The sequence below is a fragment of the Zasmidium cellare genome (genome assembly GCF_010093935.1).
Source record: "Zasmidium cellare ATCC 36951 unplaced genomic scaffold M409scaffold_10, whole genome shotgun sequence".
Lineage (NCBI taxonomy): Eukaryota > Fungi > Ascomycota > Dothideomycetes > Mycosphaerellales > Mycosphaerellaceae > Zasmidium > Zasmidium cellare.
The window spans coordinates 482,637-508,425 of record NW_022986954.1 but is presented as its reverse complement, the minus strand read 5'-3'; the positions used below and the strand labels follow the sequence as shown (position 1 = coordinate 508,425).

Below are 25,789 nucleotides of genomic sequence, written 5' to 3'. Positions count from 1 at the left end.
ATCGACACCGTGTGATGAACCAGATATGCAAGCAAGCAAGACTGTCCCGACTCCCGCTCGTGATCAAGAGAAGATGAGCGGGTCTGGGGAAGCATGAGTCGAAGCGTCGTTTCGACCCGAACTTGAGACATCGGAGTCGAAGCGCAGGTCACGTACCTTTTATGGTACGATGCGACGCAGTACGTGCTGGACTTATTATTTGACATTCCTTGCAGAGGGAAAAGTCTATCTTGCATGACTGACGCTGTCATGTATGTATGCATGCATGGGAAGGGCGGTTGAGTGGGTTCCGTGGATGGAGGTGGCCTGGACTTTCTGTCCCTCGGGTGGATGGGTTCTTGGAGGGTCACGCGAGCGGAGGAGGGATGTCGCTTTCGCTGTGCTGTAGTGTGGTGTGTTGTGGTGTGGTGAGATGATGTTGTAGGGAGGCTGTATGAATATTATCATAGCACATGAATGAGAATAGTGCAAACCAGTCAAATACATGACAAATCTATCTGGTTGGACATGTCGAAACTGGAACGAGGAAAGAAGTCATTTGGATATCTTTCATCTTTTTTGATTTTCTCCTTTCTATCCATCAGTAGGTAGGTAGGTACTATCACACCACAACACTAGTAGCTGGGGGTTTTGTCTTCAGAAAACACTCATACAATTCTGCCATACAACAGCAACAACACACACAAAAGTTAAAAAAGGGTATCATAGTAGCGCCTGGTCCAATGCTCGGGGAAAAAGTAAAGCAATCAAACCGCCCAAACAGCCTCCCAGTTTCGCAAAAACACCAAAAGTTCCCCAAAAAGAGTTGCACACTCCAATCCCAAAGTCTTTCTCTCTCTCTCCAAATGCCAACGTGAGTTGTTATTGTTCCACACCAAACCCAAAGCCGTCATGTTTGATTTTGCCGCCGCCCCTTTCCCACCGTCTTTCTTTTTGTCATCATCACAAAGTGTTCTTGTTGACGCCGTTGTATCGATGCTCGGATGTAAGGTATATGCAGAATCTCTTGTTTCTTGCTTGCGCGTTCGCTCAGATAGCCGTCCCAGGAAGAGGAAAGGAAAAAAAAAAACAGAAGTTTGCTTCCGCGCTTTCGTATAATCAAAACATGAGGGGGAAGCCAAAAAAGGGTTCGTACTTTCATCATCTGTAATTGGGTTGTTGCATTCAGGGGCATCCGGCCTTCTTCATGATCGACTGTCGCGGTGCGAGTTTCTCCGGATGTCCATGGAGAATCGGGTGAGTAAGGGGGAGCTCGGTGCGGTGTGGGAGAGGAGGTTCTCGTTGCTCTCGGCGGCGGCGACCATGCCGGAGCCGTACTCGGCGGTGCCTGCCACGTCGGATGCGGCAGGAAGGGGTTCGGGGATCTCCTTTTCGGATTCGAATGTGCGTCGCTTCTCTTCGATCATGCACATGCTGATAGCGGCACCTATCGAGGCGACCAGCACGTTCACCCACCATGGAAGTCCCAGGGTGTTGATGGAGAGGCCGGCGGTTTGAAGGACACCTGAGACGGTTGGTCCAAACGCTCGACACGCGCTTGCCGCTGATGCCGCGGCGCCGTTCAGGGTGCCCAGAACCTTGCTGGATGGAGCCGAGTTTGCCAGCATGATGCTGCTTGAGGGGAATGCGAAGGCTTGTGCGGTGACTTTCCAGACCAGGGCCACGTAGATAAGCGGCAGCTTGAGCGAGTCAGGCGCGAGCGAGATGTATGGCACCAGGAAGTAGAGCAGCGGGTAGGACATGACCACGCTGCGGTATGTCCACAGACTCCCAATCTTGCGGTTGACGAGCGGGAACACCACGATGGTTGCTATCATCTGGATTATGCCCTGCACGGAGAGGATTCCGCCGATGGCTTTTGTGGAAAGCGCGAATCCGCCGGTGAATTGGAAGGGTAGGTGCGGTGGAGTGTCGGACTTGGGCATGCTCAGCAGCACGGGAAGAAGCTGTTCGGCTGAGATGGTATGGCTGTTGGACCTGCGTTAGCGTCTGCCCATGGCACATGCGTGCATTAGATGCGCATGAACTTACTAAGCTAGAATGCCGTAGCCCACAATATTCAACACGACCTGCTTGGTGAATGCGTTCTTAACGCCGGCTTTCGCCTTTGCACTTTGCTGGGAGCGGTTGATGGCTTCTTCGACGTCCAGTGCTGCCAAATCTTCGTTGGAAGCTGTGAGGGAGTTTCGAGGGGATCCATCGATCGATCGGTAGGCTGGTGGTGGCAGACCTGCGACGGACGTGGGAGAGAGTTCTGGCGAAGAAGCCGTACTTCGGTAGTCTGGCGGAAGGTCGTCGATCAAGACCAACGTCTCATCGCTCAGCTCGCCCTTGCGATCCGAGATTCGCTCCACAGGGGCTCTCCTGAAGCAGCACAAGATCCAGTCTCCAATCTCCAAGCCAATGTCTCTTCGGTGTTTCAAGTCTTCGTGCGTCTCTTCCAAGAACAGAATGCCTACTATCATGCTGAACACGACAACTCCAGTGCAGACCAGATTCGTGAGGAGATATGGGAATTTGTCGAAGATCGTCCCAGGGTGGAACATGCCAGGGTAGTTTCGCACGGGATCTGCGAGAGTACCACCCAAGCCAGATCCAATGAACGCTCCCATGCACCAGACGGTTGGCATGATTGCGTAGGCACGCGCTTGGTGTGCTTCCACCTTGACCACCTCATTCACGGTCGTTTGGAGGACACCGATATTGCCATTCAATGCACCGCCAACGGCACGAGCAATCAAAGCGACTGCCAAGTTGGACGCAAAGCCGAACATGAGCATGCTGAGGCCCGTACCCGCGAGGCCTGTGAGCAGAATTGGCTTGCGGCCAATGCGGTCACTCAGGCCTCCCCAAAATCCTGCACCCAAGCATTCTGCACCGGCGAAGACGGAGGTTACGAGACCGGCGTAGAGGGCGATGCGGTTTTGGTCGTTGGTGATGTTGAAGGACTCGATCATGTAGTAGATGTATGGGAAAATGGACATGAAGGCGATCGGCTCGCATATTCGGCAGAGACCTGGACACAGTCAGAAAGTGTGGCGGTGGTGGTGGCCAGCGAGCATGTGACATACCTAATACCAGCAGCTGCCGAAACGGGAAAGCTTTAGAGTCCTGCCGACTGGCAAACGAAGCGTGCGACATGGTGAGGGTTGCGGCACACGAATGGCCTTGGGAGGTGGTCAGGAGAGGTTGTACCAGACGAGGAGAGTCGGAGCAGGCGGCGGTGTGGTATATTAGTGGGTGCGGGTTGAGCGGTCAGGCGTGGGAAACATCCAGCTCGCAGGGCAAACACACAGGCGGCTTTGTTCGCAGGAAGGGAATATTATTATGTTCGTAGTTCGGCGTCAGATAGAGTGGATGTGACGCAGGTAGGCGGACTAGGTATCGACGGCGGGCCCAGGAGGGTGGTGACACATGGAGGGATAGAATCGACGGCGTGCTGCAGCAGCAGGAGACGGTCTGGTCGATGTGTTGCACGGCGGCGGTAGTAGGTGTCAGGAAGGCACAGGTCCGGTGGTGAATTCAGCAATCGATAAGGCAAGAAGACAGGTGCAGCAGGAGGAGAGGGTGTGCATGGACTGCTGGGCGACGCAGAGGTTTAAACCAGCAGCAGCAGCAGCAGGAGTGGTCGCAGCAGGGCCGGCGGGAGATTTACGATACGGTCAACAACGTTCACGGTGGCACTACTCACACATGGAGGGTACCTCAGATTCGGCAGCCCTGGCGTCGCCAGCGCGCATCCGCCGAGTGGAGAGGCAAGATCCAAGGCGGACGGTACATGGATGCCCCTGACGGGCATCGAAAGCAGACGGATGCAGCATCTGGGAGCCGGGAATGACGGTGTGGGAGCCATGACCCGAGAGCCGCTCATTGGAGACATGGCACAATGGGCTAGTGTCGAGCCTGTGTCGAGCCTGACGGGCAGCGCACGACGGGGGCGGAACAAAACTTCCAGCAGCGCACAGCTCAGCGCTGCTCCGTCATCGAGGCAGATCACCCACCTGCAGCCCGCTTCCACAGAGCCTCCGCCTCCCTTGTTAGCTCCAACTAAATCGTAACCCGCTCCAGGGAGCTGGGTTCTGCTGCCAGTAGCGTTGTCCGCGGCCCACGCCCCGTGTGGCTAACGCAACAACGCTCGTCGGCACATACGACCTCTCCCCCGTGCTAGCCCCAACACCACCGCTGCCTCCCAGGCCGTCACATCGTGCCCGCCCGCGTGAGATGAACAGCGAGGCGAGCGGCGCGGCCTGCAGCAAGCACCAGGTCAGCAGCCCACACTCGCATCTCCACCAGAGCCCCTTCAGCCCTACATTTGCCGCGGAATCCATCACCTGGCCTGCTACTGTACGCCTGCAGCTCCCGCGTCCATCGCTCGCTGCACCGCGCATATGCATTCGTGATGTCTCGCGAGTACCAAACACTGCGCCCCGAATCCCAATCGTATCGCTCGCACGACGAGTGCTGTGAGTCCACTGCTGCCTCAGGCACCGCCCCATCCAGCAGCTCCCACTCCCAGCGGCGGCACCTTCGCCGCGGGCCTGCGGTCCGGCAGAGCTCTGACATTCATCACATCCGTGGCCCATCAGTCATGGTCACCGGCGGGGGAGGGAGGCACCGCTGACGATGGTCGGTGGATGAGTGCAATAGTCGGTGGGAGGCTGCAGCGCGCAACGGGGCGAGTCAAACAGCGCAAGTGTAACTGCTGGCCAGACGCCAGGCCCGAAGCATGTTCTGGCGGTGAAAAACTTCCTCGTCGCCGTCCAGTCTTCTCCTGAGCAAAAGGCAAGGATAGGCTCCGGGCTGGGCGACTAAGGTTCGTCACTGGGCCTCTGGTAACTCGTAGCACGATGTCGCGGGATGCCCATCCCGATGAGCCGGCTCCTTTCCAATCATCTCTCACATTTGCGCCCGAAATCATCTCCCACCGAGGCACCGCCCAGCGCCCGCCGCACTGCCGCACACACACATCCAGCACTCCACGTCGCCGGCCCGTGACTCGTCCACCGCCCCGACGACTCGCATGCCAGCGAGCAGCATCCGTGACTCGCATGAGCACTGCGGCGACGGCGATGGACCTGGCAGCCGCGCCTTCGCCGCATGTTCTATTTCCACAGGCCGTGCAGCACGACAGGGACGCACCTGGCGCCACGCGAGCCGCTACGGTTAGGCTCATCGGCTTCACATTAGCGCATATTCCTGCATCCTGGCTCCCTGCGTGTCGCGCGCCTCTGATTCGCGCGCCTCCTGAGACGAGCGCCGTCTGCAAAGCTTCTCCTGACTTCTCTGGCGTCTAACTGCCGGTCATCTGATCATATGACCGTTGGTGTAGGTCCCGGGGATGCGGTGCGGACGGTTTCTGCCAGCCAGCCTGCAGGACGTCATCGCTAGGCGCAATGCCGGTCATCGTGAAGAGCGTCCATCCATCTGGTGGGCGGCCTCACGCGCAGCCCGCTCTGCATATATTCGCTGCAGTCCTGCGTCTGTTGCGCGCGCGGGTCCTGACACTGCTGCTGCAGGATGTCTTGGATCCAAGCACACGTCGACCGACCCTGCACGCCCGCACAGGATTTGCGAGCGGTCACGCGGGGCGATTTCTCACAATGAGATGCACGTCGCACCGCAGCGACCGAAAGATGGATGCCGGAGTCGACTAATGCTACACGGAGACAACGCACAGACTCCCGCCAAGCGACCCCCGATGCGACCGTTCATAAACCAGTCCATCAGTCAGTCAATCAAAACGAGCAGTCGCCTTCTCGTCGCCCTTCCCTCGCCATCCGATCCGCCGTCTGCCTGTGCACGCCAGCCTGTAGACACATCTATCGGCGACGCAGGATGCGAGCGACGTGTCGAACTCGAGCGTGACCAGCTCCTGCCTTGCCGATGTGCGCTGGCACTGGTTACCGGCCCGCTTGGCCTTCACGAATTCCACTGTGCCGGGCGGATTGGATTGGCCGGCTTGGCCGTGTCGACGTCGTTTGGCAAACTTGACAGGTCAATCACTCGACGCTGTTGCACCACATGATCACGTCCCGGAGGCTCCTCACTCAATGTGAAGCGTAAGCGGTGTGATGTGGCTCAACACCAATGGATCACCACTCCGAACGCAGGAATCTGACGTCGCGATGGATATGCGACTGTCATCAACCCTTCCAAGGCAACCGGCTCGAGTCAAGATTAAGAGAGAGTCATTTTGAGGCTTTTGATTGTGGCGGCGTGTCGCATCCAACATTGGCCCAGGGGCGACCGATCCTACGCCGTGTTCCAGCTCATTTTTCATAATTTCGGTCAAATAAGACCTGATACTCGATGCCTGAGCACTTCAAGCAGGCATATACCACGTTCTGTGACCACACCTCGAGTCCTCCGACCGGGGGTGGCAATCAGCACCTTGTAGTGTTCGCATTTATCCTTGCGCTCTGCCCCTCGCTTCCGCAACACGTGACGTCGCCGAACCTTCTGCGAGGCTTCTTTTGTTGTTGATCGATTTGGTGGGACACTCGCACGATCTCCAACATCATCTGACGACGACGACATGTTACCATGTCTTTCAGCTCGGCCGCGTTCGTCCGGCAGAAGCTCTGCGTGGACTACGCAGCCTTGAAACATGCCTGTCCCAAGGGCGTCTACGTGGCTCCCGTGCCAGATCATCCACTCCTGTGGACAGGCGTGCTCTTCGTCCGCAAAGGTGAGCGACGCAATCATGCTGGACGCCAACTCTACGCGCAGACAGACTCATCAAACCGCCAGGACCGTACATGAACGCCGTGCTCCGTTTCCAAATTGACTTTGGCGACGACTATCCCCAGCGGCCGCCAGTCGTTACATTCCAAAGTGATGTCTTCCACCCACTTGTAACACCTCTCACCACGTACACGTACTCCAGCAGGGATTTCACCACGGACCCGGCATTTAGTGCCGTCGACAATCACCGACTCCCTCCGGGCGGCCTCAGTCTGCGTCATGGCTTCCCAGAATGGTTCCAATCTGCAAGCGACGTTGCAAGCCGCGCAGACGTGAAAGAGTCTGGTGTAGCACGAGAGCACCACGAAGACGGAGGCGCTCCGCCCGAGCAACATGAACAAGGCAACCCGAAGCACCAGCAGCTACCGCATGTCGTTGAGCTGCTGCAGTTCATTCGGGTGGTGTTTGATACGGAGGAGGTGTTGGATTCGATACCTATGGATGCTGCGGCCAACAATGGCGCCTGGCATGCATGGAGAAGCTACCGCTCCAAGACGCCAGCGGCCAGCAGAGCAACATCTGTGGCACGCTCGCTTGGGGAGAGCAGGGACCAGAGTAAAGAGCGAAGTGCTTCTCCAAGACAGCAGCCAGGAGGGGCACGTAGGCCAGGTGAGTGGAACTGGCAGGGCGTGTGGGAGGATAGAGTGAGGAAGAGTGTCAATGCGAGTCTGTCAGAGCCGGTGCTCTATGGTGGTGACAGCAACGATGTGGTAAAGCAGATTCATGTTCGTCTTCACGTGTGCAATGCGTGCTAACGTGGCTACAGATCAACTTCTTCAAGATAGACCAAGAGACACTCAGCCAAATCTCGCCAATACGGCAGGTCGAGACTTCAAGCTGAAACAGGATTGCTGTACTCGTAGATGGATATACCCAGAACGATTCTATGAAGCCTGCGTCCAGATCTCAGTCTCAATGGTAATGCCTCCTGAAATTCGGTCACCGAGCCACGAGTTTCAATGCCAAGCTGAGATCCAGCAGATGGAGCAGCAACACCTCTCGCTCTGTCCACGATTCTGCCGGCATTGACTTCCAAATCGCCATTGCAGCCATCATGGTTTCCCTGTCTTGGAATAACGTGCTCGATTGGAAAGGACTGAACGTTGCAGCGTCCACGTCCTCACACCTGCGCCCTTCGAAACGCCAACTCATTTCGTCTTCGCATGTTCTCAAACAGAGCAGTTCGAGCTTTCAGTTTCGCTCTCCAATCTCAGCATCAGGGCAGACAGAATCATGGCGAACAAAGAGGTGAGTGACCAAGCCATCCAAACGATTCATACGTCTGACAATCCAGAACATGTCCCCTCGAGCAGATCCAGGCCTCTACATCCGCGATGGCTCTACACCACCTGGAAACCTGTCTGGTGCACTGGGTATGCGTCACTGGCAGCATTCGGCACTGAATCACTCGCCTCCCTTTGCCATGCTCTCACCGAACAGCAAACCATCGCTTGCTAGGCAAAGAGATCACTCGGCTTGCAGGAGGACTGACTCGCCACTGAAAGTTCGCAAGACGCGGGAAAACTTGAAGCAAACAAGCAGTATATCCGCTGATGTCGCGCCACCATGTGTGCATTCTGGGAATGATGGTAGTTGCTTGTCGCCAGGGTGTGGCTCACCACCAGTTCCACCTCCGCCGATGTCGAGCAGCATCACCTCGCCTGTCCCGTTTGACTCGGGCACTACTTTGACGGCGAATCCCAATGATGACCGCCCAACCGCTATCTCGACTCCAGGCAAGATGCTGAGGCACAAGTCTGTCAGCAGACGCATGCTTTCGAAGGTGAAGGAAGGGATATCGAATCGATCGCGCAGTTCACATTCCGTGAGGAATACAGAACCAGAGCCAGGCCTCATCCGACGCATCTCGAATCGGCGAAAGCAAAGTTCTGAAGAGCAACACCGCTTGAGAAGTTTTGAAGTCTCCAGAGACAGCATCGAGAGTCAGGATGTGGATGTAGATACGTCTGCGTCGCAGCGGTCTTTTACCGATTCGAGTATCTCGACTGATGAGCTTATGGCAAGTGGAACGCTGATGACACCTCCTTCGATGGCATCGAATTCAAGGCCTATTCCAGATCACCAGTTCTCAGATCGACTGCTATCACCTTCACCTACACCACACTCACCGACGCCAGATCCAACGCCACGTCCCCATTCGAGGTATATGAGTCTGGCAGTGGACAAGGACATAACTGATGTACAGGCGACGGTGCCGTACATGGACCTGAAGATCTCACTCGATCGCGACTCTGTTAATGTCGGTCTGGCGAGAGATGTATGGGTTTCCATTGAGGCAACTGTGCGCACGAAATCTGTCGAAGCGAATTCTTCTTCAACATACTCATCCACGTTGCGAAGTCGGCCATTGGATGCTATCATTGTCATCGATCAGAGCGTGTCGACCACTGCTGGCAGTGTTGCACATCAATGCATCGTGGAACTTTGCTCGAGGCAAGATATACCTGGCGACAAACTGGCTGTGTTATTCGCAAGGCAACAGAGTAACGCTGCGGGCTGTGAATACGCGCTATTGCATGCTCTGATGCCTCCAAGCACGGCGTTGGTCTTGGAGAGGCTTGGCCTGGTCCCTTCGACGACTGGAGACGATCCCACAGATGGCATACTTGAACATCAATTCCAGCCAATGCAACAGCTCTTTGGAGCCTTCCTGAACCAAGGCCTCCAGCACGAAAACGTCCACGTCTTCGTCGTTTCAAGAGCCCCGTCATCGCTCGTGCAGTCGATTGGCAGCATGGTCAACTGGCCAGTCCACACTCTCAAGATCGAGCTGGGCGCGGACGAGAATGCATCGAACGTCGTGCCAGCTCGGTACAATTGGGCGTTGGATTTCAGGGGCACGGCAGACTTCAACGCCGACTTGATCGACAACATGTTCAGAGACCTTCGCCATGGCTGTTCGCTTGGCAGTGTCACGAGTCTTCGTCTCTGCTTCAAACCCCTGGAACGCTGTCGAATCTTAGAAGTCATCGGCCAGAAGGCTGTCAAGGACTTGAGATTTGGCCAGCGCACGTCACTGTTCCTCAAAGTTCACGTTCCGCGACTGCAGCAGGCATCTGAGTCTGCGGTCGCAGAGAAGATGAGTGATTCAGATTCATTGTTCGTCGAGTTGGAGAGTATGCTTGGCACGCTTGAGTCCAACTTCCTTCATGTCGAAGCTCGATATCGACACACTGCCCTGCCGACCGAGAATGTTGTCACAGTTCGGGAGATTTGCACCATCAAGCGACCCAAGACTGACTCGAGATGGAGTATCGTGGGCGACGCCACGACCTTCGCCATGCAATCTGGCGTTCACACGAAGCTCGCTCATTTCCTCGCCACGTACTACGCTCCAAATCGAGCTTTGAAGATGATCGATCGATGGACACTGCAACAGTCTACAGCCGCTGCCGCTGTACAGCAAGTCCGGCGCTTTCTTGAAGGTCATTCGAAGAAAGACAGCCAGCAGGAAGAGGAGTCGTGGACAGCTACATCCTCAAGTGGCGACAAGCCATCAGTCGTGATCACGGATATCGATACTATGACAAACAGCTCAACACAGATCTCCTCGACTTCCCAACTCCACCAACCACCAACAACACTCCCCACCCCTCTCCCACCGACAACAACAACAACCCCCAAACTCCCCACCTCCCCCTCAACCACCACAATCCTCACCGCCCCGAAAACAACCACCGCCCTCACCCCCTCCCTCGCCTCAAGCGAAGAAGACTCCGCGCGCCAACTCTGGCACCACCTCCGCCGCAACTCGCAATCCGCCTCTCAGATGTTGCAGCTCTCCTCGCCGGAGCAACTCGAGGCGAGCGATGAGTCTGGGATGGTCAGGATGTTGAGGCAGAGGGCGCTGGTGAATAAGAGGAGTGTGGGCGCGGAGACGTTGAGGGGGTGGCGGTGGGAGGGGAGTGTGAGTGGGGGTGGGGAGGCGCCTTGGTTGTGATGTGGATGGGTAGGATGGGTTGGGTTGAGAGGGGGTGGGAGATGGATTTGGGATAGTAGAAGACTGGTTATGGTATGCTATGATGTATCAAGATCCTATTTCCAGAAGAACGACGAGCATCGAAATGGACGCGTTGCTTAGAGACTCGAATACCGAAACCCCATCAAAGTCCCGTTCGATCATACATGTCCAGATTTCGAGACCAACTGAAATTGCAAACGCATCCCATCAAGAGATCCATTGACACACCAATCACACAACATGCAGGTAAGACGAACCAACGCATTCACTGGGGAGCCAGACCGTACCGTCATCGATATTCCATCATAGTGGTAAATCCAATCTTCCATCAGGGTGGTCCTGTCCATTCTATCCTATTCTCATTGACCCACGATGTCCACAAACTCCACTGGACAACAATGTCTCTCACGCAAGAAATTGCATTGCATACATCTGTCCGACTCGGGCACGGCCACGACTCCCGAGTCACACGGCTTGTCAATGCCGCCGTCGTTCGTATAAGAAAGGTGGATCTCAAATCAGGTAATGCATGCATGCATGAGCTATACACGCAGGTGTATGTATCTACCGACCAAATCCCACAAAGATGATCTGTCACTCTCGATGCGAACCGTCCGTTCGCTCCCGTCGCACCACGGACGCGGACGCTGCCCAGGTTCCACAGCACGACCACGCTCACGGGGCGGGGATTGTGAGGGAGTGGGTACCGATGGTGACACCGAGTCCACCGGCCTCTGGTCACACAACACAACCGCTAGACGCGCTGTCATTACACGGACGAGGGCAGAGATTTTTTCCCTCGTGCCAGCGCACAAGATCCTCACACCCTACTCCCGCTGTGGGTCGTCGGTAGATTATCCGCTAGAATGGGTGGGCTACTCTGTCCGTTTTCTACGGTGGCACAGGTCATAGAACGCTAGTTTGGCCATTCGGGTCGTGACATGTCGGTGTAATCGTGTTGTGGGTTCAGGAGCCGGGCGATTGGGATTCTTGTTCGAAGCGATCGGGTTCGGGATCGAAGGGGGCCATCCAGTTGTTGCACGAGCAGTGGATTGTCGGTCGATGGTGTTGTGATACCCTGGGCCCGTCCATGGTTGCTGTCGTGGCACAGAAAAGTGGCGGTCAGCTGGCTCCCGAGGAATGTGTCTTGAGCTTCATCATGTGGTGGAAGATGTGATGAGGTAAAAGGACAATCTCGGTCCTTGATTCCGTGAAGGGTGGTCATTTCATCGTCAGAGCGAAGAGGTCTGTTGTGACATGCTACTGCGTGATGTGACGATTGCACAGTACCACGGTAGATCTGGTGAATCTTCTTTGTTCAGCGTAGCATGGTGAGGTCTTTCTACCGTCATCTCCTTTTTCACGCCGCTGCTGTTCGCCGTTCAATAGAGGCAACGTTGCCCGGCATATATGCCCTCAAGCACTCGGGCACCTGCACCGCACCTTGATCCTCCTTCCAGTGGTTCTCGAGGATACACGCGAGTATCCGTGGGATGGCCATGGCGGTACCGTTGACTGTATGAGGCCAGCCGAGTTTGGCTGCACTACCAGGCATCTTGAGCCGTGTGTTCAGTCGTCGTGACTGGTAATCGGTGCAGATCGATGCGGAAGTCACCTCGCCGTAGCCGTCCTCGATCGACTGACGAGATGGGAAGAACGCTTCCATGTCTATCTTCCGAGTTGCACTGGCGCCGAGGTCGGAGCTGGGCATCTCGAGGACCTTGGCGTGTAGGTTGAGGGATGTGAGAATCTCCTTCTGGATGTCGAGCACTTCGGTGAAGACGTCTTCTGTCTGCGGAAGTTGTTCATCGTCGCCGAATCGATCGCCCTCAGAGTTGGTAGCAGGTAGCGTCCAGGCAAACATCTCAACCTTGGTGAATTCATGCACGCGGTAAAGTCCTTTCGTGTCGACTCCTCGAGCACCGGCTTCAGCACGATAACTCCTCGAAGGACCGATGACCTTCAAAGGTAGGTCCTCTGCCTTCAAGGTCTTGCTCGCCTGTGATCCAGCAAAGGGTATCTCAGCTGTCCCTGCAAGAACAAGACCAGGCTTATCAGAAGTACGATCATGCTCAATTTGAGCGACACCGTAGATCTGCGTCTCGCCGTGTTGATCCCTAGGCATAAACCCACACGCATTCGCAATATGCGAGTAGACCAAGCTAGGCGGCGTCATGACCTTCCATCCTCTCTTCATCGCCACAGACAGTGCATACTGAATCAGAGCCTGCTCCAGGAGGGCACCCTCATTCTTGAGAAAGTACCATCCCCATCCACTTGTAGTCGCACTTGCCTCAAAGTCGATAATGTCCAGCTCTTTCCCAATATCCACATGGCTCTTCGACAGCATACTCCGCGAAATGTCCAGATCCTCATTGATCACCTCAATCACCTGCGACTCTTTACCGACAGGCGTATGGTGTGAGCTCAGATTCGGCAGCTCCGACGCCAACTTCTCCATGTCATCTTGAATCTCCTTCTCCGTATCCTCAAACGCAGACAACAACTCTTTCAGCTTCCTGGCCTCGTCCAGCAACGTCTCTTTCTTCCCAGCACCAGCAGCGGCTTGCTTCCCGACTTCCTTCCCAATCGCATTGCTCCGCTGCCTTGCCTGGATCACATGTTTCTGTTTTTCAACAAGGCTCTCGTGGAGCTCCAGTATCCGCCATCCGTTCTTGGCTTGCTCGTTATAGTTGCGATCGATGCAATTCTGCTCGTACAGGCCTGGATTCTGCCGTATGTGCTTCAAGTCCAAGACTGGCTTCGGTGCGAAGGAAGGGCGAGTATAACGTCTCTTGGAGGAGACATTGGCAGTAATCGATCGTGCACTGCGACGGCAGGCGAGGCAGATGTATGAGGCGTTCATTGGCGATGAGACATGGATGGGAGAAGGTGAGGTGAGGTTCACGCGAAAGTTTCGGTTGATGATTTACGCTAGTACACGACGTCACGAGACCGATTTTCACATGCCAACGCCTCGTTCGTTGGAATGAATCTCATACAGTTTTGTTGCTGCTCGATGGAATAACTTGATAGCAAAGTATGAATGGTGTGGGGGGCATGAACAGCTCTTCTGAAGGATCAAGCGATCGCCAGGTCTCATGAGCTCCTACGTGCACTTGCTATCAAACATGCTCGGCCTGCATTGGTTTCAATAGTACTGCATTAAGGCTTTACTCGCTCGCCGCACGTTTCAACAGCTTGGGCTCTTGCATCGACGTCCACACAAGAACATCCTCGAGTTCCTCATCCTCGTCATCACTCAGACCCTCCATCTCAAACTTGCTGTAAATGCGATTACCCTCGCCATCGTACTCCTTAGGCCGCTTGTCGCGGATCGAAAAAGTGACGTTCCAGGCACCGTCATCCGACTTGTTCTGAAGCCGGGCGGTGCGGTTGACGGTGGTCGGCATCCAATTGGTGGCAGCAGAGCAAACGAGCTGTTTGTATGTGATGAAGTCGCCCTCGCGTGCGTCGGTCTCGAGAACATCAGGGAGTCCCGCCAGATCCGCAGGCAAAGCTGGAAAGCCATCATCGACAGGCTGGTCCATCTCATTCTCCTCGTCGTCGAGGAGAGCACCTTCTTCCCAGTACGAGTCATCCTCTTCATCATCCTCAGGGTCGTCGTAGTTCAGCGCGTCACCCTCGCCATTGGTGTTGTACTTGTCGTATGATTCGACGTAGCCAGCACCAGAGCCGTTCACAAGTTTCCTTGATTTGGTCGCTCTTGAGTTGGCAGACTTCTTGCGCTTCTTGCCATACTGGTATTGGGGATCCCAGCGCTGCTTGAAGGGAAAAGGCGGAGCAGAAAGCTCTACACCGTCATCAGAACATTCCACGGCAGACAACTCGATCTTTGCTCGCCAAGCTTCTGGATCTTCATCCTCCTCAGCTTCTGGGTTAGCAGGCTCGACCTCCTTGCTAGGCACGTTGCGTGAAGCTCGTGCGGAAAGCTTCTTCTGCAAGGCGTCTTTGTCGGCTTGGGTTCGTGGAGTTCTGACGCCCAACGACCCAAACACGAGGCGATTGGCACTAGTTAGATTGACATGTGCTCGGCGCGCCGTAGAAGCGTCTTCGGAGTCGATTTCCCCGTTCTTCTCTTCCATGTCGGTAAATGCAAAAGTTGGACGGACGGATGATTCTTCCTCTGGCGCTTCGTCTTCGTCAGAGACTTCTTCACCAGGTGAGGCATCTTGCCGTCTTTGATCGCTGTTCGTCAATGCACTCTTGGCTGCCACAATCGCCTCATCGTTGTGTGCAACCTCAGCTGCTGAAGTCGCTTGACCATTGCTCGTGATCAAAGTCTCAGGCCCCGAAGCTGCATGACCACTATCAATATCAGGTGCTGGACCATTCTGGAGTTGAACGTTCTCTTGGACATCAACCCCACCAGCAGCAATTGACTCCACAAGCCTTTGCCGAGCCTTTTCCATTTTCTGTTGCTCATTCGGATCCTTCGCTTTGGTCTTGTTGATTCGACTGGTCTTCTTCAAGTCATTCCCGTCGCTGGCGCCGTGCTGTTGTATCCACAACCGCATGTCATCCATAGTGGCATTTGGTGCCAGCGCCCCGGTTTCTTTGAGATGCTTCATCCTTCGTTGTTCACGACGTCTCGCATTACGCATTCTTGTATGCTCGGCTCCTTCGAAGGGTGGTGTGAAAGAGATCGTGTCGGAAGAGATCAATTTCGTCGTGGTTGTCGGTAAGCTACCGTCATGACCATTGACGATAGGCGCTGTCTTTGGTTTGGTAGGGCTGGACTCAATTCCGTTCCAGGACGTCTCGCTCGAGGCATCGTCTGAGTCGCTCGATGAGGTGTCAGTACTCTCCGAAACATCAGTATCCTCCGAAGTATCGCTCTCCTCTTCTGAAGAATTGTCGTCTGACTCGTCCGTGTCATCTTCGTCGACTTCTTCGGCTTCGTCGTCAACCAGCTGCCGCCGCCGGCTTCTCCTTGGTCTGACTGGCGATCGGTCTTCATCGCTATCTTCTTCATCCTCTTCAATCTCTTGCTCGTCTTCATTCTCATCCTCACCCATGTCGAAGTCCTCGTCGTCCTCTTCGTCTTCCTCTTCATCATCCTCCTCAGCACCCTGACCCGTCATCATTATGGCCAAAGCCTGCTCATCTTCTCCCTCATCCTCCCCATCCCCATCCTCAATCTCAAGCCTCGCCCTCTTCCTCGGCGGAATCCTCACATCCGGCCGTCTCGGCCGCTTGAGCAACGGCTTCCCAAAAGCGACCCCATCCAGCAAATGCATCCCGTTGCTCGAAATCTGATCCCGGCCCGTCATACTCCTCGCCCTCACATCGACACACTGCAGCGGCTTGATGACCACCTCGTCCTCATTCTGGAAGACCTGGCCCACCTCGCTGTAGTGAAACGCCTCGTAGCCGCCAACCGCCACAGCATAGTCCTCCAGTCCCCATGACTCACCTTCGAGGGGCACGCGTTCGTCTACGCGTTGGAGGAACTGGGAGATGGTTTGCTTGAGGGCGGTGGGGTCGACGGTCCAGAGGACGTTCACGGCGGGTAGTTCGTTGCGCTCGATGCGCAGCCGGAGACGCATGTTGGCGGGTGGGTGAGGCTGCTATGCTTGCATGATGGTGTGTGTGATTGTTTGTACAGGAATTGAAGAAAGGGCATTCATGTGCAGTGATTGCTTGAAGCTCAAAAGTCTAAAGCGCAGGATCCCTGCATGTGCGGGACTGCCCGATGCTAGCGTTGTTTTCGTCTTCGACGTCTTCTCGTCTTCTCGTCGTTCACCCCTGCGAAAATCATAGTCACGACCAGACGACATCTCCCCCCAAAGACAGGAATACCCCGAGTGCGAAGATAGCGTGATGGCTAAGCTATCCAACAAACTCTGCGAAGACCAAAGACAAGCCTCTGGCGAAAGCGCTGTGACAAGGACATCCAAGCGATGGGGAATAGAAGGATCGCTGTCTTACGTTCACGAATCAAGCAGAGACCATGGCTCTTCATGAGTCCTAGCTGTGCGGTGGATTGAGCTTAATCTCTACCTTTCCGACGACGCGTTTCCCTGATTCAGGCTCAACTATACCCACACTTCCTTAACTCCGTCCCTTCAATCTCAGCCAACTCCAGTCGATTCTCTACAACCTACCATTCGCGTCCCTTGACTACTTATTCCCCATATCCCTCCCACAAGACCAACCCCACCATGCGTGATCTCCAGGCATGGGAATCTTCTTCGGACCAGAACGAGCCGTCGTTCGCTTCATCACGAAATCGAAAAGACTGCCAGCGATAGAAGCCGAGCTCGAACGCATCCACGAGCTGACACACCACACCGTCAACAACAAACTTTTCGGTCCTGAGGACGAACTATGGCAACACTTCGCCGACAGCATTGCCGTCACCGTCGAAATGCCGCACATGGTGGATCAAATTCCGCACTTCATCCCGGAGCAGTTCCGGAGGCAGCAGATTGACTGCTACAAGCAGTTTCTTGACACTAAGCTCCATTGCATAAGGTGAGTCTTCAACAACCGACGGTGTTTGCGCCAAGCTCAAATGAATTCTATTAGTAGAGTGACGAGAGCCGACGAGAGCACTGGGAGAGCCCGAATCACTTCTGTGTCTGAGATTGAAGGGACTCGGTTCGGACTGAGGGGCATGATGATGGGTTTTACGGATTTCCGTCTGATAGATGGGAGATGGCGCATAACAGGCATCACTTCCTTGCTGGGGGTCGATATGCTGTGTTGTAGCGGGATATAAATCCAAGATCGAAAGGCGATTCGGCCCACGACTCGCGCATGAGATCTGAAATTCCTCATCGATAACCAAAACACCTCCAGACAAGCTTCCTTATCGTCATCAAAGGCTACTAAGACACAAAATATTTCTTCGCGCTGACCCTCATTCTCCACGCCCCCATGAAGGCACAACCCAAACCCGAATTGTCCAACCCAGGAGTCGTAAGCACATTCTTCGGACCAGAACTACCACCAACCAAGCGCCCCAAAAAGAACAAGAAAACAAGAAAGAAGGAAGCGCAGCTTGAACGGCTCTGTACGAGTGGTTTCCAGGCTGATGAGCAGGAGTACTAGCCAGGAAATCCAGCTCGACAACAGAAACAGCAGAGCGAGGCTCACTTGCGTCTCGCAAATCACGACAGAACTCGACCCAGGAACGAACGGTATGGCGATTACGGTTTTGACTTTCCAGTCCGTAGGGGACGCATGGGTCCTGATAGGTTTCCACAGTGTGCTAGGACCCGACTTGCTGTGTTTTAATGGAATTTGAACCTCAGCACTCGATGTGAACGTCGTATCTATCAACAAAGGTCATCGTCTATGGTGGGCAGCCTCGTCCATGTTGTCCGTGCTTGGTGGGTTCAGATCGTACTTCCATGCTATGCCGCCGCACTTCCCTGGAGACCTCCCCAGGATTCTCATCTCTCTTTGAACCGAGGACTGGGAACAGGGATTCATTTTCCCCACGGTTCACGACTCGATCAGAAAGTTCGAAGCTCGTACATCATCCGAACCGTGAGGCAGTGAGACTTATGGATGTCGACTTACCTCGGAAAGGATGGCAAGTCAAGTATTACAATGCAGTTGCGTGTCGCGAGGAACGGGCGCGGTCATGGCGGAGTTTCCGGAGACGAATTTCGAGTGTCTGTGAGTGAGTGGTGGTGCACGTTTTGGCGAGCAAAGATCCTCTGATTGGTATGGCTAGTATGGATACGAAGGTCGACGAGAAGGCAGGCAGAGCAAAGGTCACAGCTCTCTCGAGATGTACCGGTCTTTTCGCCAAGACGGCCAGTCTGGCGGTCGGTATCTACAACTTTGAGTTGAGAGAAGACAAATGGCTCATTACAGGATTCCGCGGTATGCATGGAATCGACATGCTATGTTTTAATGGCGTGTGACTGGCACGCGCTCAATGCGACTACCCTTGTTTCGTTGAGATCCAGTTGTCGGTCCTGTCCCGCCGTCCGTGATTCCACGTCTTGTCCTCCTCCGTGTAGTGTTCGGCGCCCACGGCTGGACCGATCTTCGATAAAATGCCTTCCGCAGGCAATACTGCGTCGGCATTTTGACGCCTGCCTCGCGTCAAGCGCAGGGCGTAGGGTCTGCGGCTTGCAATTCGTGCAGTTCGTGACCTGGGCTTTCAGCCAGTAGAGGCTTGATTCATCATTTTGCTGGACGATGTTGTTGCGATTCAACCGTTCTTCATGGTGCCCATGATCGTGATGCTATCTTGCCCACTTGCCTCGAAGTCTTCCACTTTGAACGTGATTCGCCCTTGGATCTGTTCGCCATCCCCATCGACCCACTTCTCTCCATCCCAATTCCACTCAGAGGGCAGCTTCTCCCGATCAATGGCAGCATTGAAGTAGTTGTAGCACATGAGCCCAAGCACACTCTCGCTTTGTAGATTGACGTCTCCTTCCAGTGTTGAGCCACGGACAGGTCGGAAGATGGTGAACTGGCATGTCAACCAGACGTATGAGACCGCATATTCAGCAATGCTCTGCGCCATGACTGTCTTGGCTTCTTCGCTCGAGTGTGCTTTGATCGCATCGTCTGGGTTTTCGGAAAGTCGAGGGTTACTGTATCCAAGGAGGATGCCGCGGAGAGGTGAGAAGTAGGAGAGGAGATGCGGTGAGATGTGTTCAGCACAGAGGCCTTCGAGAGGAAAGTTGTAGGCGCATGGCGAGAGCGTGAGGTACAGTGACCTTGTCAGCTGTACGAAGGGTGTTTGAAGGGCGGGCTTGCTAGCTTTGGAGGACTTCGTTTTCTGTAGAGTTGTTAGCGGAAATGCTCAGAAGTAGCCGCCGAAGTAGTAGTTTACTTTGCCCATTCTGTTCTCTATGTGTTGCGCTATAGGAGGCTGAGAGCAGTACTAGGAAACGTTTCAATCGCGCGTTCAAATGCTCGAAGCAGAGGTCTTGAAACAGAAGCATGTGAAAGTCGGAATTTCTCCAGGAATGTCAAAATTTATCGCCCGAGCGCGACTTCTGTCATGATTGCCTCAGGCACGAACGAAGATGCCAGCTACATCCTCCGAGGACAAGTGACTTTTGACAAATGTCAACACCGTCGCAAACACATCTTTCAGCAATTAACCAACCAGGTCCTTCAATCTATTCGACATGACCGGAATTCAATCTGGAATCGCTTCACGGCATCGGCCATCTATTTTCGCAAAATAGCTGAATCAAATCGCAACGGCCGCGGAAGAATCACAGAATACGACAGGAAGCAGCAAGAATTGCCTTGCCAAAGTGTCAGGAAACAAATCAGATTCGACAGCAGGAACGTCGAGCTGTTTAGAGTTTAGAAGACCAACAGAACATTCACTTGAGCGGAGTGACAACACCCCTGCATTGACCCAGAAGAGGAAGCTACGACCACCATTGCCAAGTGCACCTACATACAACATGTCGACAAACGGCCTCGTGTCACTAGCCGGCTGGTACTTCCTTCCAGGCGTACGTTCTAATCCTCTACCAAGAAACCCACCTACTGATCATCTCATAGCTCGTTACCGGCTACGTACAAACCGCCCTCTACGCCATCTTCATCCGCGCGGGCGACCCCAAACCCACACCAGGCAGTCCAGCCTTCACCAAACACCGCCGCTACATCCAAATCACAGTGATAGTGCTCTACCTCCTCTACACAATCTACGAAGCCGACTACCAGCTCCTCCAAGAAGGCGACTTCTACACCCTCCTCGGCGTGCCCCACAACGTCGAAGAACGCACCCTCCAATCCAAATTCCGCAGACTCACCGTCCAATACCACCCGGACAAAGCCTCTCTCGCGGACAAACCCGCCCACGAACAGATCTACATCCGCCTCAAACTCGCCCGCGACACGCTCGTCGACCCCGCCAAACGCTTCGCCTACGACCGCTTCGGCGCCGACATCCTCGCCTGGCAGAAAGCGAGCACAATCCGAGACTTCGTCTACGCCGGCCTGCAGCAACTCGGCGTCTACTACATCGGCAGCACGACGGGCCTCGTCCTCCTTTCCGTGCTCGGCTACCTCAAACAGGGAACCTACTGGCGCTACTTCGCCGTCGCCGCCCTCCTCCTCGTCGAACTGCACACCATCACGCGCCCGACCTTCCCCTTCGCCCTCACGCACATCCTCAACCCGCTCCTCGTCCGCACAGGGTTCCGGAATCCTTACCTCCCGTACCAACTCATCACCCTCCTCCGCAAGCTCACCGTCACTTTCTTCATCGCCATGTCGCAACTCGGGCCCCTCCTCCAAGACGCGCAGCAGACCGCCCAAGCAGCCGCGACGGACGGCTCCGGGGGCGTGAATCCCAAATTGCTGGACAGGATAGATAATGTGACGGCCGCTGCGGATTCGGAAATCACGAGACTGATGGGGTTGGAGTTGATGCCTTTCGCCACGGATCCTGGTGTGGCGAGGGAGTTGAGGGGCACGGTCAAGGAGTGGTTGGTGCAGAATACGGTGCGGAATGATCCGGAGGTGAAGGGGGCGGTGGGGAGGGTGTTGGAGAGGCGGAGGAGGCAGGAGGGGGAGGGTCAGGGACAATAGTATGCAACGACACAGGAGGGCAGATGATAGATAGACGATGCATAGATCGATATTTGGGAGGTTATTGAAAGAAAGCACGTTGAGTGCTGCTACTTCTCTACCTACCGCATAAACCCCATCCCCAACCCCCTCACAAACCTCACCTCATCCGCATTCCTCTCCAACGCCCTCCGCATCGCCATCCCATACTGTCTCTCCGCATCCGCTTTCGCGCTCTGCTCCGCCGTCTGCGCCTGCTCCTCCACCGCATCGTGCCACTCGTCCTCCCCAAAGACACTCCCGTGTCCGAAACCCAACACACCCAGCCGTCCATCGCCCGTCCAGAGGAGGAGATTGGATTGGGAGATATCCAATCTTCCGTGCTCGATGGCTGTGATGGAAGAAAGGGTTTGCAAGGGGACGATTTTCTGCACGATGTCGCCTTGCCCGGGCACTTCGGAGGCGGTGGAGGAGAAGATGCCGGAGGTTGTGGCGTCTGTGGTGCTGTCTGAGGGGAGTGTGTCGTTGATGTTGAACGTCCTGACGTGCGAGAAACCGTCCCGTTCCATCCACTTCAGATGGCCGTCCCCGTCGCTGAAGACAATGCGCCCGCCGTGGGGTGCCGCGCAGAGGAGTTTGGATGCGGAAGCGGTTTGGCGGTTCATGTAGGATTGGAGATCTGGCGAGCCGAAGAGTTCTAGCGAGCCTTTGCCTTTGTACTCGCCTGCTGCGAGGATGCTCGTGCCGATTCTGCTTTTGGCTGCCTGCAGTTCGGAGATGGTGGCGCTGGGGTTTCGTATGAGGTCTAGACTTCGTGGGATGAAGGGGTAGGGGAGTGGGCTGAGGCTGGCGATGCGGGCGCCGCTAAAGACTGTGCCGCGTAGTCGGGGAAAGAAGCGTCGGTCGTAGTTTAGGAGGGAAGTAAAGCGGCCAGCGACCCAGATTGATTCGTCTGAGGGCCCAAATCCGTCGTGGTGGAGGATTGAGAGGGGCCCTGGTTGGGCGAGGGTTGCGTGGGAGTAGAGAGATCCGCCGATGAGCTCGCCTGCTGAGCCTGATTCTGCCGCTGCGAATGCTGGGTCTCGCGGGTCGTGGAGGTGGATGGTCATGTTGGTGCCTACTGTGAGAGGTATCTTGTTTTTCTGCTCTGATAGTGCCGTGATGGGGAATGGGTACTGTTTCGTTGAGGAGATTTGCAGGGTGTTCAAGTCGACCTCTTGAAGGAGGTTCTGCACCGCGAAATACCCTTTCGTGGCCGAGCTGTCGATGGACACGCATTCTACTGCGCCTGTTTCTGTCATGATGGCATGACTCTCCGAGGTAGCGTCTGCCGCCTGACCTGTGAGAAGGCCAGGTTTGGTCTGAGCAACCAAGCGGCCACCACCTCCCCTTAAGTAAGTTGATCGGGCAGACACATCCCAAATACATACGCTGCCGTCGTCCAGAGGAGCTATCACATGTTCGCTGGACTGCTGATCGATATGCATACCAACTCCTGTAGCTTCGCGCACCTCGTCTCTGTCAAGGGTCTTGGGTAGGTCCATCCATGCCATGGAGATTGGAGCATGTCGGTGGATGTACTCATCATAATAGTTCAGCCTTTCGTTTGGATAGCCTGGCTCCCAGCTTGCTAGCGCTCTACTGCGTTGAATGCGTTCTTCAGCCTCTGGGTCATTTGATGCTAGTGGTTGTCTTCTACCCATGAGGTGAGCAACATCCAACGGTGTGAGGTCGCTGCCGGGCAGAGCAGCATATGCATTTCGTAATTCAGCCAGACTGGCATCTTGGACATTCAGACGTTGCTGCCGTAGCCGCAGAGCCTCTGCTTTGGAGTGATTGAAGCATTCCATCTTCCACAAGGCGTTATCGCGACCGAGAGTCAGGTAGCGCTGTGACACGAGCTGCAGCTGCACGAGATGTTCTACGTCAAGGTCTGATGATGGCGGTTAGCACTCACAATCTATAGGCCTGTAATGACGGCCATACATGACAATATCTGGAGGACGACCTCGTCCGGCAGACGATCCATCATGTTCGCGTTACGTGTAGGCATCCTGATGAATGTCCCCAGTAGAGGTCTCCTCGACAGCATGGGTGGACAGCTGGCTGAAGCGTGCTACACTGGCGGGGACATGGCGTCAGGCGGAGAGATGATGAGATATTCACCATTGCCGAGCATGGAGTGCCATGGTGCAGTGCAGAGTTGGCTGGGCGGCGGCGACGACAGGATTTTCGTATGGCACGGCAATGATGGGTCTACGGGCGTGGTGCCAGCTCTCGCCGGTTGGTCGATCGCGCCTCGCCTCCAGATGCTTTCGAAGCCGTATTCGGCTGATGGGACGGAGAGCGTGTATCAAAGACCCGACACGCCCCGAGTCAGAAGCGGATCGAGCACGATTGGGAGCGTGTAGATTGAAGGAGTTTGATGATCGAGTGTTCGAATTGATGAGGATACATTACATTTGGTGAGGAATAGCCAAGACTCGCTGGTGATGCAGGAGCGCCCGAAACAGGATAGCGCCAACTCCTTGAGTGGCAGGCACGAGCCAAGTTGACTTCGTGGCGATGGATAGGAACCTCACGCAAGCTTGGGTCGATTGTTGGACTGGAGTTCATCCCGCCTTGCGAGAAGCCTCTTTACCACGCGATCCAGCGTCAACCTTTCTCCACCATGCATCATCGTCCGCCCACACGCCCTCTGCCCACCTCACCGTCGCCGACTGCACGCACTCCCGTAAAATAATATCCACGCCAAACACAACGCCGCCGCACCCAACCAAGGAGCGAGAAGGAGGTCAGCCAGCCAAGGCTAAAACCAGCCGACTCACGGGCGCATCTTTGCGACGCTACCGAACACCCTCCTCCGTCCATCACCCACAACCCCAACCACCATCGTCGGCATCCCCATAAATGTCGACGACGGCGACCACCACCAAGTCGACGGCGAAGATGGCCAAGAAGAGCAAGATAGTCACGCTGCGCCTGTCGCCAGATAGTCTCGCGCAGTATCCAGCCGCCAGTCCACCACCCAACCCACAAGCCATCAAGGCAGAGGCATCGCCATCAGCACAACCTTCAGACACCGTCGACAAGACATCCGACTCCAACGCGACGCCCATACCGCCCACCAACACCGATGCCGCCGACCCCAACTCGCTGGCACCACCCAAAGTCGATGGCAGGAAGAAGAGAGGCGGCGCGGCCGTCACGGGTCGCAAGAGAGCACCACCTTCCATCGACCCCAATGCACCGATGAGGGAAAGAGGCAGGCCAGGCCCGAAGAAGAAACCCAGATTGTGAGTACACATATCATTCAACACTTACCTCCCATCACATGCTGACTGTTCCGCAGACCTGACGGCACAATCGACCGCTCAGGAGAGAAGAATGGTGTCGCAAGCGCCATACCCGCCCACAAGCTCGGCCCCAAAGCCAACACTGGAGCCATCAACGCCGGCCTACGTGCACTCGACCGCACTGGTAAGCCCTGCCGCAAGTGGAACAAGAAACCCCTCCAGCTCAAGTCCTTCACTGGCGCTGTCTGGGGCATGGCGTCGTGGGGAGCACCTCCCAAGGATGCTGGCTTCGCTGGCGACGTCAAGAGTGACAGCACTGGATCCAGCGAGGTTAAGCCAGTGCACGAGAGCAGTGCTGTGCCTAGTGAGCGCAGTCACAGCCATGTTGACGGCGACACCACCATGATGAACGGCATCGAAAGCTCGCCGGCTCCACCCATCGCTGCTTGAGTACGTTCCTCAGTACACGGCACACATCAACATCTTGAAAGCAGAACGCTGCTCGTGTTCTCGTCAACCAGCAATGCCACATTGGCGAAGACTTGAAAAGGGACCAAGACGACGTCCTAGCGTTTGCATATCTACCGCGTCCACCTTGATGGATGCCGCACGCACTTCTTGTCAGGCTGGTCGCCACCTTTGTATTAATAGTACGACTACTTTGAATGAGCATATCCAGCAAGGCGTTTGGGAGGATACCACGGAGGACAGCGGCTTCGGCAGCATGGTTTGGATTCACGGACTACTGCACGGCGTTAATGAGAGCAAGCCTTGGACCGGGTGCTTGCAGAGATAGTCACAGCCACAGCTCGCCACCTGCGGCATAGACCAGCAGGACCAAAAATTGATTATATATCTCACACTTCCATACCTTCTTGTCTGTCTGTGGGCTTCACCGTCTGGTAATGCGTCGAGTTGATGGCATCATGTCAAGCGGGCAAGGGACGCGGGGGCCGCAGCTGCACCACGAATCACCTCATGACCACTTCCAAGTCGAAACAACAGCACTTCCTGCCTTCTTCCAACTTGCTGTTCACTCCAACAACTCCCAACTATCTCCATTGCTACTGTTGAATAATGTCGCAAACTGTCACGCAATCGGTCTCAAAGGCGCATCCTCGGTAACGGATTGATTCCACAGGACCGACCTCACCTCTCCGATCCGGCTTTGAGAGACTCGTCGAGATAAGCACACTTACACGCCATTTGCCCGCGCAAACCATCCTTCCGACACTGG

At 55.2% G+C, this 25,789-nt stretch overlaps 11 protein-coding genes across 11 annotated transcripts; 6 read left to right on the top strand and 5 right to left on the bottom strand.

Moving 5' to 3' along the window:
• Positions 1–1,184: 1,184 nt before the first annotated feature.
• M409DRAFT_20546 (uncharacterized protein) lies at positions 1,185–3,141 on the bottom strand (the record flags this gene model as incomplete). Its single annotated transcript, XM_033805442.1, has 3 exons — positions 1,185–1,968; positions 2,032–3,016; positions 3,072–3,141. The coding sequence occupies 3 exons, from the start codon at positions 3,139–3,141 to the stop codon at positions 1,185–1,187; spliced, it is 1,839 nt and encodes a 612-aa protein (XP_033670211.1).
• A 641-nt stretch (positions 3,142–3,782) lies between these two features.
• Positions 3,783–6,025, top strand: M409DRAFT_52573 (uncharacterized protein; the record flags this gene model as incomplete). The annotated part of the gene is made up of 4 exons (XM_033812113.1): positions 3,783–4,036; positions 4,357–4,463; positions 4,783–5,258; positions 5,330–6,025. The coding sequence occupies 4 exons, from the start codon at positions 3,783–3,785 to the stop codon at positions 6,023–6,025; spliced, it is 1,533 nt and encodes a 510-aa protein (XP_033670210.1).
• Positions 6,026–6,543: 518 nt separating this feature from the next.
• Positions 6,544–7,585, top strand: M409DRAFT_20545 (uncharacterized protein; the record flags this gene model as incomplete). Its single annotated transcript, XM_033805441.1, has 3 exons — positions 6,544–6,688; positions 6,751–7,454; positions 7,511–7,585. The coding sequence occupies 3 exons, from the start codon at positions 6,544–6,546 to the stop codon at positions 7,583–7,585; spliced, it is 924 nt and encodes a 307-aa protein (XP_033670209.1).
• Positions 7,586–8,041: 456 nt separating this feature from the next.
• Positions 8,042–10,705, top strand: M409DRAFT_20544 (uncharacterized protein; the record flags this gene model as incomplete). Its single annotated transcript, XM_033805440.1, has 1 exon — positions 8,042–10,705. The coding sequence occupies one exon, from the start codon at positions 8,042–8,044 to the stop codon at positions 10,703–10,705; it is 2,664 nt and encodes an 887-aa protein (XP_033670208.1).
• A 1,381-nt stretch (positions 10,706–12,086) lies between these two features.
• On the bottom strand, positions 12,087–13,592 carry M409DRAFT_20543 (uncharacterized protein; the record flags this gene model as incomplete). Its single annotated transcript, XM_033805439.1, has 1 exon — positions 12,087–13,592. One exon carries the CDS (start codon positions 13,590–13,592, stop codon positions 12,087–12,089), a length of 1,506 nt encoding a protein of 501 aa, XP_033670207.1.
• Positions 13,593–13,899: 307 nt separating this feature from the next.
• Positions 13,900–16,296, bottom strand: M409DRAFT_65021 (uncharacterized protein; the record flags this gene model as incomplete). Its single annotated transcript, XM_033816337.1, has 1 exon — positions 13,900–16,296. One exon carries the CDS (start codon positions 16,294–16,296, stop codon positions 13,900–13,902), a length of 2,397 nt encoding a protein of 798 aa, XP_033670206.1.
• Positions 16,297–18,920: 2,624 nt separating this feature from the next.
• M409DRAFT_20541 (uncharacterized protein) lies at positions 18,921–19,562 on the bottom strand (the record flags this gene model as incomplete). Its single annotated transcript, XM_033805438.1, has 2 exons — positions 18,921–19,499; positions 19,554–19,562. The coding sequence occupies 2 exons, from the start codon at positions 19,560–19,562 to the stop codon at positions 18,921–18,923; spliced, it is 588 nt and encodes a 195-aa protein (XP_033670205.1).
• A 580-nt stretch (positions 19,563–20,142) lies between these two features.
• On the top strand, positions 20,143–21,277 carry M409DRAFT_20540 (uncharacterized protein; the record flags this gene model as incomplete). Its single annotated transcript, XM_033805437.1, has 2 exons — positions 20,143–20,193; positions 20,243–21,277. The coding sequence occupies 2 exons, from the start codon at positions 20,143–20,145 to the stop codon at positions 21,275–21,277; spliced, it is 1,086 nt and encodes a 361-aa protein (XP_033670204.1).
• A 101-nt stretch (positions 21,278–21,378) lies between these two features.
• M409DRAFT_65019 (uncharacterized protein) lies at positions 21,379–23,285 on the bottom strand (the record flags this gene model as incomplete). Its single annotated transcript, XM_033816336.1, has 2 exons — positions 21,379–23,189; positions 23,243–23,285. The coding sequence occupies 2 exons, from the start codon at positions 23,283–23,285 to the stop codon at positions 21,379–21,381; spliced, it is 1,854 nt and encodes a 617-aa protein (XP_033670203.1).
• A 1-nt stretch (position 23,286) lies between these two features.
• Positions 23,287–23,667, top strand: M409DRAFT_52569 (uncharacterized protein; the record flags this gene model as incomplete). Its single annotated transcript, XM_033812112.1, has 1 exon — positions 23,287–23,667. One exon carries the CDS (start codon positions 23,287–23,289, stop codon positions 23,665–23,667), a length of 381 nt encoding a protein of 126 aa, XP_033670202.1.
• Positions 23,668–24,205: 538 nt separating this feature from the next.
• Positions 24,206–25,002, top strand: M409DRAFT_20538 (uncharacterized protein; the record flags this gene model as incomplete). Its single annotated transcript, XM_033805436.1, has 2 exons — positions 24,206–24,552; positions 24,609–25,002. The coding sequence occupies 2 exons, from the start codon at positions 24,206–24,208 to the stop codon at positions 25,000–25,002; spliced, it is 741 nt and encodes a 246-aa protein (XP_033670201.1).
• Between the last annotated feature and the right edge of the window lie 787 nt (positions 25,003–25,789).